Genomic DNA, 14,457 nt, shown 5'->3' with positions numbered 1-14,457 from the left:
CTAGGTTGAGGATCTTATACCCACACCCACAGTGACACACCCATTCCAACCAGGTCACACCTATTCCAACAAGGCCACATCTTCAGATGGTGCCACTCCCTGGTCCAAGGATATACAAACCATCACAAAATAACTTTCACTGACTACTCATATTAATCATAGGAAGCCTGGGATGTGTGCATAATGTAATTAGTGGACATGCTTTCAGTGAACTCCATCATCATTGCTTTATAATTTCTAATTCCTTGATGATAAAGAATTTCTTATACTGATCCTTATATTAAAAGGCATAGCATCTTCTAGACAGTTTAAATATTCCTTGCCACACCTGCAATTCACTAGCGCTAAGGTTTGGGTAAAGAGTGAAGACTTTTCCTAATGTAAAGAAACATCAACAAAAGTCACATAATTGGCCACAGGAGTCGATCATTTGCACTAGTCAGTACCTATAGAAAATAAATAGGTCAGTTCTCATGGTTGTTCAAAGCTAGGGAAACAGAGTCGGGAAGGATCTTTATACGCAGCCCATGCCTCCAGCTTAAATGCTTCCGTCATTTTTGCAATGTCAGCAAGAACGTTTGGGGGGGGGGGGCTAGTGAGACGGCTCAGATAGCAAGGGTCCACAAGCATGAGGACCTGGATTTGGACCCCAGCATCCCACAGAGCTAGCCACTTGTGGTCCTGCATGGACCCAAAAGCCCAGCACTGAGTTGAAAGGAGAGATCAGGCTTGTTGTAACTTCCCACCTACCAGTGAAGCTAAAAAACAGTAGCTCTAGGTTCAGAAAGAGACTCTTAACCTCAAAGAAATAAGGTGGATAGAAACACCTGATACCCTCCTCTGGCTTCCACATGTGTGCATCTCCCCATCCCTGACATGTGCACACCCATACATGCATATACTGCTCACACACATGAACAGAGCTTAAGGGCCCAGCATAGTGATGCATGCCTGTAATCCTAGTATGTAGAAGGCTAAGGCAAAAGATGCTGAGTTAAAGATCACACATATCTAAAAAGTCAAGCAAAAATTAGCTAAGTATCCGTGCCAAGAGAAGCCTTGTTTCCAATCTTTTTTTTGGTTCCAGTCAATTTGCTGGGACTTGAGGTTCTCTAACTAAACGCACACTTCCTCTGGGAAACTTGAAGTTCTTTAAATAAAACTTTAAGGGGTCTTCTAAGCTAAGAGGAATATGAGACTGCTCTGTGCCCTTGGCCCTGTCTGGAATCCACTCAGATGAAGGAAGCACAGGTTGTGTGTAGATCCCATGGCAGAGTCTGGAAGTGATGCCCCTGTAATGAGAAAAAGGACATTTTAAGATATAATCATGTAGCAGGGTGTAGACTGGATGGGAACATGAATTCACAGCAGTGGCATGAATCCATCTTACAGACCGTCCAGGTCCACCCCAGACTGTGACTATTGAAGATGTGTGGGGAGAGAATGTTGCCCTAACATGGACACCACCAAAGGACGATGGGAATGCTGCCATCACAGGGTACACCATCCAGAAGGCCGACAAGAAAAGCATGGTAAGTCTGGCTTCTGATCCAACATCAGGACCAAGTCAGATCCATCAGCTGTAATAGGCATGTCATGAGGTCTCTCTGGTAGAGACTGCAGGGAACATGGAAGAGTGATGCAGCTGGACCAGGAAGGTGGGGCTTTGGGGCTGAATTAAATCCCAGTGCCTCCTCTTAAGTTGTATGTGCACAACCAGCCTTTTGACCTCCTTGATCCCCATTTCCTTATCTATAAAATAAAGGTATAAATCCTTATACTGTGTGGTTATTATGAGACAGAGACAGTCTAACACAGGTAGTGAAATGCAAATGAAATTTGTTCTTCAGTCAATAAATATTCACTATGCAATGCTTTCTCCTTGTGAAATAAACATTACACAGTATGGGCTTAAAACTAATATTTTAAAAAATAGATAGTCATCAACTAGAAAAGAAAGATTCTGAAAGTTACATCGTGCACTAAGGCTCTGAGAAAGAAACCAGCCTGATGTGTTCAAGATGCAGTCCTGTAGGAATAATGGCTTACTGCAATCTATCTTTCATAGATGGGGAATTGGGGCTCAGGAAGAATCAGTGTCTTGCCGGTGAACAGAATTTCTGTGCTAAATGCTGAATAAGAATTCCTATGCTATACTCTCCTACTGTATAGAATCCATATGCCATATACCCTCTTATCTTCTTGTAAGAGATTGAATGAATGAATGTTTGGACACACATTGGAATAGAATATGTTTCATTGTCATAATAAAACATCATAGTGAATGGTATAAAGTCTTTGTGCATTACACACTTAGACCTCAGCAAGAACTTAGATCATGAAGTTATGCTGGCTTCATAGAAGGGGCTGGGGTGTTAAAGGCAAACATGTTTAATACTGGTTTTAGTATGGCCATTTTTTTTTCCTGAGCAAGTGCTACATGAGCGTGACAAAATGAGATTTGACATTTCTAGTGACACTTCTCATCTAAACTTAACAGTCTGAGAGATGGACTGCTGGGTGACCCTGGCAAGAAGGCCCTGGATGTCTCAGACTTCTTCCACAATGCATGATCTTTTTAGGCCTTGACCCTAATGTTTGCTAGCAGAGGACCCAGAAGCACCAGGCTCTGTGGAGGCCCCCTCCCAGTCTGCATATTCTCTCGGCCCATCTTACTTTTAATGCACCTTACTCTCAGGGATCCAGCCAAGTCCAGCTAGGCCGGGACTTTCCATGTGACTGCCTGGTGACCCTGACCAGCCCTTATGTTTCTCTTGCATTTCAGCAGTGACAGACTGAGGACCAGGTGTTTGTTCTACCAATGCTTCTTCAAGGGGACAAGCCAACCCCTGGCAGGTTCCAGCATTCACCCACATCCCCAGGGCTTCCCACTTCATTTCTATTATGGGGACCCAAACATTCACTCCTTTTACTCCTCTTGCTATGTGTTAGCACTGTTGTATCTGCTGGGGCGGGGGTGGGGCTGAGGGTGGGGGAGTGAAGGAGAGAGAGAGAGAGAGAGAGAGAGAGAGAGAGAGAGAGAGAATTCCTGTTCATGGGGTACTCATCAGTCAAGGCAAGATGAAAGCCATAAAACCGTATGATGAGCCAATATATATATATAAAAAGAAGCGGGCTGGTGCGATAGCTCAGTGGGTAAGAGCACCCGACTGCTTTTCCAAAGGTCCGAAGTTCAAATTCCAGCAACCACATGGTGGCTCACAAGATCTGTTACAAGATCTGACTCCCTCTTCTGGAGCTGTCTGAAGACAGCTATAGTGTACTTACATATAATAAAAATAAATAAATCTTAAAAAAAAAAGCTAGGCTAAAGGTTTGCATAAAGAGTTTTGTAAGTAAAGAATTCATAGCTATGCTCTTCTGGTATTAAATTATCCAAAATCTATAGATAACGATGGACTTGAAAATTCCAAGGAAAATGCTTTTCCTTTAGAAAGCATGTTTTTGTTAGCAAGTGTGCTTTCTCCAGTATAAAACAAGCTGGATAGTGTGGTCTTCGCCTGGCAGCGAGGCTAAGCTTTTCTTGGTATGGGGAGGATCATACCAAGGGTCTTAACCTATTTATTCACTCATCCATTAAATACTCCATATTTACTTTGTGTATTGAGTTTACCAGGTGCCAGGTACTGGCATAGGTTCTGTGAGGTGGGGAGAGAAGGCAGGGTTTATATTGACAGTGCATCCACTGGAGTTGGGAGATCAAACAAGTACATAAATTATGTGTGTGTGTGTGTGTGAATTTAAGGGTTATGAGAAAAAACATCCAGGCTAAAGTCATAAAGAATAATCAAAATGGCACAAATAATACAGAGAGAAATAGGCAGGGTAGAGGTGATAGCTAAAATAACCTAGATTAATAAACAAATGTATTGGATACTATAAATTTTTCTCTAGTTATTTAGCTTCCTTTAATACTCGAAACAGTAAAATTATCACTTAAATTCTATAATTATATTTTGTCCCACAAAAGATTGATAAATCAATGAGTGGATAAGTAGATGACAAAAATTATGGGCTTATAAAAATATAAAAATAGTAGGTGATATGAATCTAATGCATAGATAAGTAGATGACAGAAATTATGGACTTAGGAAAAATATAAAAATAGTTGATATGAGCCGGGCGTGGTGGCGCACACCTTTGATCCCAGCACTCGGGAGGCAGAGGCAGGCAGATTTCTGAGTTCTAGGCCAGCCTGGTCTACAAAGTGAGTTCCAGGACAGCCAGGGCTATACAGAGAAATGTCTCAAAAAAAAAATAGTAGATATGAATCTAATACATAAATGAAGACTAAATTGCAAACAACTGTAGATAAGTAATATAGTAACAAATGTAGATTGTCATTGCTCTCCATATAAAAATTAATGCTTTTTTAAAATCAATGACACATTCTTTTTGTTCCCATCCATAGATGATTTTCATCAAATTATAATCATTTTTTTTCCCTTCAGGAATGGTTCACCGTCATTGAACATTACCACCGAACCAACGCCACCATTACTGAGCTGGTCATAGGGAACGAGTATTACTTCCGGGTCTTTGCTGAAAACATGTGCGGCCTTAGCGAGGATGCGACTATGACAAAGGAGAGTGCAGTGATTGCCAAGGACGGTGAGTTGGGAGTGGATGGACATTCAGAAACCTTGATGGACTCACGGGGAGGGAGTTAAAGAGAAGATAGGAAGAACAGGAGTGAGGATGAGCATGCTGGGAAATCAGGGTAATACTATCCAAGTAAAACTTCAGTTCTACAGGTAAAGTGTTTTCTAGGGGAATTACATTATTATTATAGAGCTTAGAAATGTAATTCATTCCAGGTTCTAGTTGCTGGGTCTATAGGTGGTGAATGTCACACAGATAAGATGGCGCATTTCTTGGTTTTCTGTTTGTTTTTTGACACCTTCAATGTAGCATTTACATGAGATCCACTCTAAAAGGGTGGGGAGGAGCTGAATTCTATCATTTCTACAATGGCTCTCAAGTCCTGTAAATGAATTATTAGCGAGTCTGTATAAAAGACACAAAATTTTGGTATTTTACTTAGCAGTAATCCTAGATCCGGCAGGTTGTGAACTATTCTAACTTACACCCCAGTCATCAGTCCTGTCCCATGATACTTACTGAGTTTCACCAGGGTTATTTCTACTCCACCATTTTACCCTGAGGGCACTCCCCCAGCCACATGCCCCTGGTCCATCTCCTCTCATGGCCGCATCCTCCTCTCCCTATCTCCTTTCTCCTCCTCTCTTTCTTCCCTCACCTCTACCTCCATGGTCTCTCTTGAACGCCCCCCGACCCCCACCCCACACACACACTTGATTCTCAGGTCCCACCTTTCTCTTTCTACTGCCCAATCACAGACAGGCTCCAGCCTTTTATTTACGAATAGCTTTAAATTGGGCAGCAAGGTTTACACAACAAATCTGGTGCATGTGAGGATACACTGGCCTGAGGGCAACTGAATTTTGGGATTCAGAATTCAGCATGTGTGAATCAGATCAACACAGCATCAGATCAAGCCCCCAACAAAGTCCTTTTCTGGAATTTCCACATTAGAACATATCTTTGATCAAGAAACTCAGAAAGACAGCCACATCCAGTCAGTACTAGGTTTAGTGTCTCATAACTATTTTAGCTTCTGCTTCAGGTGTAGCCTGCTTTGTGTGTGTCCCCATCAGAATAAACAACATGGGGCATTTGCTCATGCTTTTCTGAGAAGAAAGTTTTACTCATAAGTAAAGGATGCTAAAAATAACACTCTCAAGCTGACTTCCATTTTTAAACATCTTTTAATACTCATTTTTAAGGTAAGATCTATAAAAATCCAGTGTACGAAGACTTCAATTTCACAGAGGCCCCCATGTTTACTCAACCTTTGGTTAACACCTATGCCATCGCTGGTTACAATGCCACCCTGAACTGCAGCGTCCGAGGAAATCCCAAGGTACCATGAATTACTTAATCCCTAAGGGACACTGAATTACTTAATTGATTCCAAAGCCTCTCTTTTATATTTGCAATGCTATATGGGTAAGTAAAAAGATAAACAGGCCTCCCAACTCCTATTCGAGTCTTTCTAGGGTTGGGGAGTGAAGAAAGATGGAATTTCTGGATAAATATATTGAAATGTAGTAGTAATGAACGTGGTATATGTCTTTATTATCTAGTGGGTAGCTGATGAAGAAACAAAACCACACAGCAGAAGCAAGAGGGGAGCAAATGGGGTGTGGTCTCACCTGGGAAAAAGGAGGTGGTGGTGTTGTGCACACTGTGTGCCTTGAATATACACACTCTTGATCCATCAGTCGCTTCCAGCTTTTAAAACTTGATCTACAGGTTTGGGCTATGGGTTCATAACAGAAAGTGTGTCCTGGGATTTGACCTTCACCAAGAGCTCTATAACATACTATACTATACATATAAACTGGGCTCTGCTAAAAAAAATGAGGGTATCAAAACCAACTGAGGACACTTAGAAATGTTTTCAAGTTTCATCTTGTTGGTGTTGAAAAGTAACAGGAGAAGTTGTTCATAGTCGTCTGTATCCCTGGGTGCCACCCAGGGAAAGTAATCTCAAATTTTGAAAACTCTGCTAGAATGAAACAAAGTAACAGTAGCCATATTATCTTGGGCAGAATGGGGGATGTTCAAGGGAGAAGCCAGAAGGAGCATAGGAGGAAGGTACTGAATTAATGTGTACACAGATGTGGCGTGGGTCCCTCCACCTGGCAATAAGGCAATGTTAACCCCCAGTTTAGGAGGAAGGCTCAGGCTGCTGCTGTCAGCTGGGGAGTCTCAGCAGGAAGATGCTACATACCACCCTTCAGGAATAGCATTGGGGGGTGGGAGGTAGTAAAAGGCCAAGGCCCCAGAGCCTCCAGGAATGTTCCCATTTGAGAGGTGGAAGGAGGGAGAGGAATGGATAAAAGATAAAAAAAAAAATGCTCCCACTCTGGGGTCTGAGAGCGACAAAGTAATAAACACAGAGCGTCTGAGCGATCGTGTGTAGGGTGGGAATGTTTACAGAGGGAAGGAATAAGTAGGAAGGTGGGGAAGAGCAATGCCTAAAATATAGTCTAAGAGTCAACTCACAGAGACTCACCTTCCTGGGTGATGAGTCTGTTGCTGATCTTGTGTTACTCAGTCCGAACTGATCTTGTACCCCTAGATGGTGAGATGGTAGACATGTCAGAGGGGAGGGGAAATGGTGGGCGAGGCTCATACAACCTATGAAGAATTAGAGACAATCTGAAGATCATGGTGCCTTTTGGGAATTGTATGAAAAACTACCCTGCAGCCCACTCTTTATAATGAACTCACAGCATAAACCTGTAGATCAAATTTTAACATCTGGAAACTACTGATGAATTCAAGGCACACAGTGTGGTGTGATGTGCACACTGTGCAAGGATTTTCACAACCAGCACACCTACAAACACACTTGCAAGACAATAGAGGCACAGAACTCAATATCTTGTCATTGAACACTCTGTACCCATGTAGATTAATGTGGAAGGCAACTTAATCCATCTGCGAGGAGTGCCCCAAGCTGACCTCTGAACAATCCCAGCTTGCTTCTTTAGAGCCGCCCACTTAGTCTCTTGCTAATGAAATAGACCTGGATTTGAGACAAACAGGAGGGAAGCAGCTGCCCTTCTTAAATGCCCTTTCTTTCCAATCCATGCTTTTAAATCCCACTGCTGGGTCTCCTAATATGGTTCATACATCGTAGGCTTTGACTTGACTTTCTTCAATCTGAACTTCAGCCCAAAATCACCTGGATGAAAAACAAAGTGGCTATTGTGGATGACCCAAGATACAGAATGTTCAGCAACCAAGGAGTCTGTACCCTGGAGATCCGCAAGCCTAGTCCTTATGACGGAGGCACGTACTGCTGCAAAGCAGTCAATGACCTCGGGACGGTGGAGATTGAATGCAAACTGGAGGTGAAAGGTACGCCAACTAAGAACTTATCTGTAGGCTTAAGATAAAGGATATGGCTTAAAGAACCTCGGAATGCAAAATCCAGACAATATGAAGTGACAGGGCTGAATTGGTGGGGACAGACAGGACACCTCTACCTCTGCATTCATGCTTGTTAAGATACCTGACTATCTGGGTTAACTTACTTTAGTAGTTTTTAAAATTCTTGTTAATTAAAGGAATATTAATTTCAGTGAATGGAGGTGGACAGCATTGTGAGAAGGAATAAAATAAGAACAGTATTGCTTCAGTGACACAGTGCATCGGCAAATGGAAGCCTAGTTATAGAGCTTATCTAGTGAAACCACAGTTAAGGAAGTCACACCGTTTGTAGTAATCTGTGAAACTATATACATATATATATATATATATATATATATATATACATATATACATATATTTATATACTAAAGAATTTTTACAGGTTTATATTCCATTTAAGAAATGCCACAACTAATACAAGCCCAAGAAAACCACATAAGGATTTATATAGGAGAAAAATATTAGCATAAATTATCTTAATCACATTTCTTATTGACAACAGTCTATCCTAAAGTTTTTCTTAACAACCAAACCCACTTTGGGATATCGGATATCACGAGATATCAGACAACGTGATTACAATGTCTTTTCTCTCATTCTTTATTTTATTTCTCTCCTCTGATGACCGAAATATTCTATTATCCCTGTTTATGATGAAACAATTAGAATTTAAAACTTAAAAAGATGGCTTTGTAAATATGCATCTTATAGTCACAATAAATGTCTAAGGTATTTTTTAAAGATATTTTTCCTCCTCGTTTTGGCCTAGAATATAGGAAACTTCTTGGACAGTGACATGCTCTTCTAATGTTCCTTCCTTATAGTGTATATTCTTCCTCTTAGGTTTATATCCTTGGGTAGACGATAACTCAGAATTGAGTGGTGAGAGATATTTCTGTGTCATAAACACAGGGCCTATGATATTCATAAAAAATTCCACAGCTCACTCACTACCGAGAAAGGCCTTACGGACGTGACCACTGCGCTTAGTTGTTTTCTTAGCCTTAAGTGATGATTTAGGCCACATTCGTTAAGTTATCTGCTTCCTACACTTCTAGCTTTACATCACGGTATTATTGATATTATCAAGGTATCACTGATAAATTTCTAGCATCCAGAAGCAAAAAAAATAAAAAATAAAAAATTGTCAAAAATTCACGCCTTGAAAATAACGAAATGTTAAGGGCACAAAATGGTAGTCTCCTAAGCGATTCAGTATTTGGAGCCTTCTATGCAAACAAGTGATATTTTGCATGCAAATGTTAGGCTGCTCTGAGTAATTTTATAGGAAACGGAATAAAGACTGGGTTTAATAAAGAGAACAATGTATTCTTTTATAAAAAAAATCATGATAAGTTATCAACTGTAATCTCTCTCTTAATATAAGCTTTTGGTCCTAAAAACAAAGCTGGGACTGTTTGTCGTTGGGATTGTTTTCTCACAAGGGGTTACTTAAACGAGTTAAGCTATGTATTGAAAGGTAAGAATGTTAACTGAGAATAAATAAATATGGTACAAATATTCTAATTCTGCAGTGATATATCAAGGAGTAAATACCCCTGGACAGCCAGTCTCCCTGGAGGGGCAGCAACAGGTTCAATAAGTTCACCCCCACTGGATACTTCCATTTTCCGTTCCATTCCTCTTACATGAAAACGCATTTTGCATGTAAAGCTTGATTTTTCTTGGTTGCTGCTTTTAACTGTTATTTCTTAGAAGCTCATGGCATACAGTGTTTATGCCATGAACGAGGAAGGCAAATTATCCAAGAATATTATTAATTAATGTAAAACCTGTATCTTTTATCAGAAGACTTAAGTACTAGACCAGCTCCCCCTGTAAAGTCAGAAAGCTACATTGGAGGAAACCTTTGGAAACAAGGACATTTGCCTAATGTTTTCATTTTTTCAAATGGAGAAAGATGTGTTGAATATAGTTTTACAACATAGGGTATTTATATCCGTGATGAAATTTAGAAATGGGGCACCTGAAGTTGAAGAGCGCGTGCTCTGTGCATTTTGGGTGGAGGTTACAAAAGCAGGTGTAGCATCTGGAGAGTCTCAGATGTAAGATTTTTTTTTCCCATTCTAAATTCATTGGAAAAATATCTAACCTATTCCTCTCTTGGACAGTATGGATATCTTTACGGTATCCCAATTACTCCATATGTTTATAAACTTAAAAGAAAGGAAACGTTGAGGGCCCTATGTGTTACACAAAAAAGCAGTCATAGGTATGGAACTCGCTCTCGCTGGAAGAGCTAATTAGGAGTTCCCTGAGGCAAACCACCAGAATTAAACCCTAACGTAGATCTAGGCCTGAATTTACAGTATCTGCTTTCTGAATTTAGAGGTAATGGCAGCCCTGAGGAGAACAAAAATATCAGAGTTCTTCCTCTGAAGTTCTGTAGGTTATAGCACACTCACCCAGGAGCTAGAGTTTAAGGCCTAACTTAGGTTAGTCCCACATCATCGGTCCCAAATTGAATATTATAAAATATACTAGTTTAATATTTATACTTGATAATTTTGCCTTTTGGAATTTCAACATATATATATGAACACTAACATTGTTAAATTTTGCCTATGTTTTTCTTTTGTTGAAAAACACGATATATATATGTTGTAGGGTATTTTTTTAAGCTAACAGTTTGGAATCTCTTACCATAAATATGCACTAGTCAGATTAGCTTTGCCACCTATTCTAGCAAAGTGGTGATGCATATTATTAATTTTTTATGCATTAATGATCCTCTTGAAGTGACACCCTTCACTTTATTTTTTTTCCTTTGCCCTTCACCCGACTAAGGATTAATGAAATCACCTCACCATTGTGACCATAATTTCACCTTCAACATACACTCAACTTTGATATCAGCACTTTATTAATGCTTACAACGTCTCTCTTTTTCTTTCTCTCTCTCCCTTAGTCGTAGCACAGTAAGGATGTTTGAATGTATATTGTCACCCAAGGTAAGCTTTCATATGGCTTTAGCATATGAAGCTTATGAATGTCATAAGCCATACTGAGCCTGTGGAGTATGGCATGATTTTCATTCCGTAACCCAGTGGAAATAGAACCTGCTAACCTCCTAGTTTTAATTTGTATTTCTGGATCTTGAAACTAACATCCACTACTGATCCTTCTCAACCATTTCTTCTTGACATGTAGCGAGTGATTGAATGCAGCAGAGCATGGCTCAGAGCATTTGACGTACATGAAAATGAATGAGTGATCCCCATGCATTCTGAATTCTTTGCATCAAGGAATGGACCTGTATATACGTGGCATCATTTCTACCAATATGTGATGTGGTTGGTTGGTTGGTTTTTTTTGTTTTGTTTTTATTAAGGAGAATGAGTTTTTCAAATTTGCATCAAAGAAGTTTTAAGAATGTTCAAACAGCATGCTGCTTTGTCTGGTCATGAATTTTTTTTTTAGCAAGTGAAGCATTCATTAAAGGGCAGTGCAGAGTTCTGGCTTCATGGGTTCTCTCTTGAATGACCTCTGAGGTTGGTTTTTTTTTTTTTAATATATATCTATATAACAGGAATTCAGAAGGTAGGTATGAAATACTAGTTGGCATTTCTCTCACTCTCAGAAGGTATTAGTTCTATTTTTTGCACAGTTTATAGATGGCCAAAGTTAAAGCTTCTTTCCCAGTGGGCTTGAATCACAATTACGTTCTTAATTAAAAAGAACGTTAAGAAATGGCTCTCCTGTTGACTAACAGCCGTTCAGTCAGAACCTTTCCATCATACGTGGAGGGTTCCCCAAACCTCTCAAAGAGCAGTGCACTCTCCAACGGGTGGGAATTTAAACCGAGATTTAACGGTAGAGGAGTAAATTATTATGAGTCTGCCAGGAACTTGATTTTTTTCCCTCGAGATGCCAAGTGCATTATATCCCAAATGCATTAGAACCAGGAGAAGATTTCAAGTAGGGACTGCATGAGTCCTGTAGCTAACAAGAACAAAACCAACCCTGTTTGTAGGCAGCTAGTTCAGGAGCGTTCTCTCCGTCATCTTTTACATAGCTGCCTTTAACGTTCCCTTTTTCCATTTTGTCTTTTCTAGGTGGGCTGTCCTTCTGCAGGCTCCTCCTGCAAGGCGTGCCTCCAAACATAATTGATTCCTATTTGCGAGACTTACAATCAAGTAATCCAGAGGAATACTGAGGGCAGGGCATTGCTTCTAGACACACCACTGCTTTGAAATCTGATTGCAAATGGATAGTACTTTCTGGTTTTCTCCCAGGCCCCCAAGTGTGGTCACTTTCTTTCTTTCCTCCTAACCTTGAAGAAAGTAAAAAAATAATAAGAAGAATAATTGTTTGCACAGATTGCTTAATTAAAAATTGCAAACAAAGTCTCTTGTGCTGTCCTACTTTGTTCACTTGCCTGGTTCACTGTACCTTAGTAAAAAGCCAACTGTATAATAAGGAAAAGCCACTATTTCATTTTATAATAGCCATCTCCAAAGGCTTCCCCCAGAGTAAAGAAATCACAATATAATGGGATCCTGAAAAAAAAATCCGTCTCTCTTGATTACCCTTCTGCTGCGTGCTCCAGGCTGGCCTCGAACTCATGGCGAGTCTTTTGCCACAGCCTCCTGAGTGCTGGGCTTAGAGGTGAGGCATGAAACACTAAAGTTGGCTTTCATACATTTTTCTAAATCAACTTTTCTAAGTGGACTTGTTTGGTTCACACAAACCTACTTAACATGAGGGTCTATGCCCTCTTTTTCCATGTGAACTTAATAAGAGTTATCACAACTTTACCTTTCAGGCATTTTCTTTTCAGTTAAAAAAGAAAAAGAAAAAGGTATTTAGTAAATGGAACAAGTTTGCAATATGTATGCTGAAATAATGCACTATTTGCTATACATTTGGAGTTGTAGTCTCAGTCAAAGCTGAGGCAAAAGGCTTAGGGCCCGGATGCTACCAAGCTTGGGTCTGTTGCCCATAATACCCCTGTATTAGTCAGGGTTCTCTAGAGTCACAGAACTTAGAAAGTCTCTATATAGTAAAGGAATTTATTGATGACTTATAGAGTCTGCAGTCCAATTCTCAACAATGGTTCAGTAGTAGCTGTGAATGGAAGTCCAAGGATCTAGCAGTTACTCAGTCCCCCACGGCAAGCAGGCAAAGGAGCCAAAGTGAGACTCCCTTCTTCCAATGTCCTTATATGGTCTCCAGCAGAAGGTGTAGCCCAGATTAAAGGTGTGTTCCACCACACCCTTAATCCCAGAAGAAAGGTGTAGCCCAGATTAAAGGTGTATTCCACCACACCTTTAATCCCAGATGATCTTGAACTCAGAGATTTAATCTTCTGGAATCCATAGCCACTATGGCTCAAAATCTCCATACCAAGATCCAGATCAGAAACTTCTATCTCCTAGCCTCCAGATTAGGGTCACTGGTGAGCCTTCCAATTCTGGATTGTAGTTCATTCCAAATATAGTCAAGTTGACAACCAGGAATAGCCACTACAACCCCTAAGGAGAAATTTCTAGACCCGCTCACCATGTTTGCCCAAACAGCCAGTCCTAGTACCAGAGGGTTACTGTATTCTATGAAGCAGCTCCAGACTTAGTAGTCAATTTTAGTTAACCTTTTAAAAAATAAAATCAAGCTGTTGATAAATGCTTATATAACAATGCCGCAATCTTGTGAACTTCTTCACTCTTCCTTAGTTTCAGATAAAGGAGCAGAAGTGTACAGTACCACACCTAAATTTTTAATTCTCTTAACCACCACTCCCAATAGCCCCCTTCTTTTGTTGTTCCCCCAGGGGCTCAATTCATCGTTGTTTGCAGATGTCACCATAGCATCTTGCAATGAGATTTAAAATATTTCCTCCTCTCCCTTTCCAAATTTCCAATGGGAACGTGTGAGCGGCCCCTGGGCTGATAATGATGGACTCACAGAGGGGAAGATGAATGTCTGCGTGGTTGTTATGCATCTGGGAATTTCCAGAGAAAACTACTCTATAGTCAAACTATGATGGGTCCCTTTTCTTCTGTTCCCACTGCTTGGTAATCTTGCTCCTTGGGTACTAACTTTGCTCTTAGGCCTTTAATCACGCCAAAATAATGGTTGTCTCTTACTCCCCTAGGATCCGTAGAGTGGCTCCGGTTAGTACCTTGTGGGTACTGACATTTTTAGATGCTCAAGGTTATGTTGGTTGGTCGGTTGGTTGGTTGGTTTGGTTTGGTTGGGTTGGGTTGGGTTTTTTTGTGTTTTGTTTTGTTTTGAGACAGGGTTTCTCTGTGCAGCCCTGGCTGTCCTGGAACTCACTCTGTAGACCAGGCTGGCCTTGAACTCAGAAATCCACCTGCCTCTGCCTCCCAAGTGCTGGGATTAAAGGCGTGTGCCACCACTGCCCGGCGCTCAAGTTTTCTATATCCAAAA

The 14,457-nt window shown here is 40.6% G+C and overlaps 1 protein-coding gene across 7 annotated transcripts in view; it reads left to right on the top strand.

Moving 5' to 3' along the window:
* Mybpc1 (myosin binding protein C, slow type) overlaps positions 1-12,428 on the top strand; it is a 90,083-nt gene extending 77,655 nt beyond the window's left edge. For 3 of the 7 annotated variants that reach the window (XM_021173524.1, XM_021173521.1, XM_021173520.1), the window contains 6 exons: positions 1,393-1,532; positions 4,473-4,632; positions 5,829-5,965; positions 7,788-7,974; positions 10,976-11,018; positions 12,123-12,428. In XM_021173524.1, coding sequence (XP_021029183.1) covers positions 1,393-1,532; positions 4,473-4,632; positions 5,829-5,965; positions 7,788-7,974; positions 10,976-10,989 — 638 coding nt within the window. In that variant the 3' untranslated portion in view covers positions 10,990-11,018; positions 12,123-12,428. Of the gene's footprint in view, positions 1-1,392; positions 1,533-4,472; positions 4,633-5,828; positions 5,966-7,787; positions 7,975-9,581; positions 9,641-10,975; positions 11,019-12,122 lie in introns of all 7 variants that reach the window. The other 4 variants (XM_021173523.1, XM_021173519.1, XM_021173522.1 and 1 more) reach the window with 4 other exon arrangements.
* Positions 12,429-14,457: the final 2,029 nt, after the last annotated feature.

This window comes from Mus caroli, chromosome 10, assembly GCF_900094665.2.
Source record: "Mus caroli chromosome 10, CAROLI_EIJ_v1.1, whole genome shotgun sequence".
Classification (NCBI taxonomy): domain Eukaryota; kingdom Metazoa; phylum Chordata; class Mammalia; order Rodentia; family Muridae; genus Mus; species Mus caroli.
Note: the sequence above shows the minus strand (reverse complement) of the source record. Positions and strands in the feature narration are given on the sequence as shown.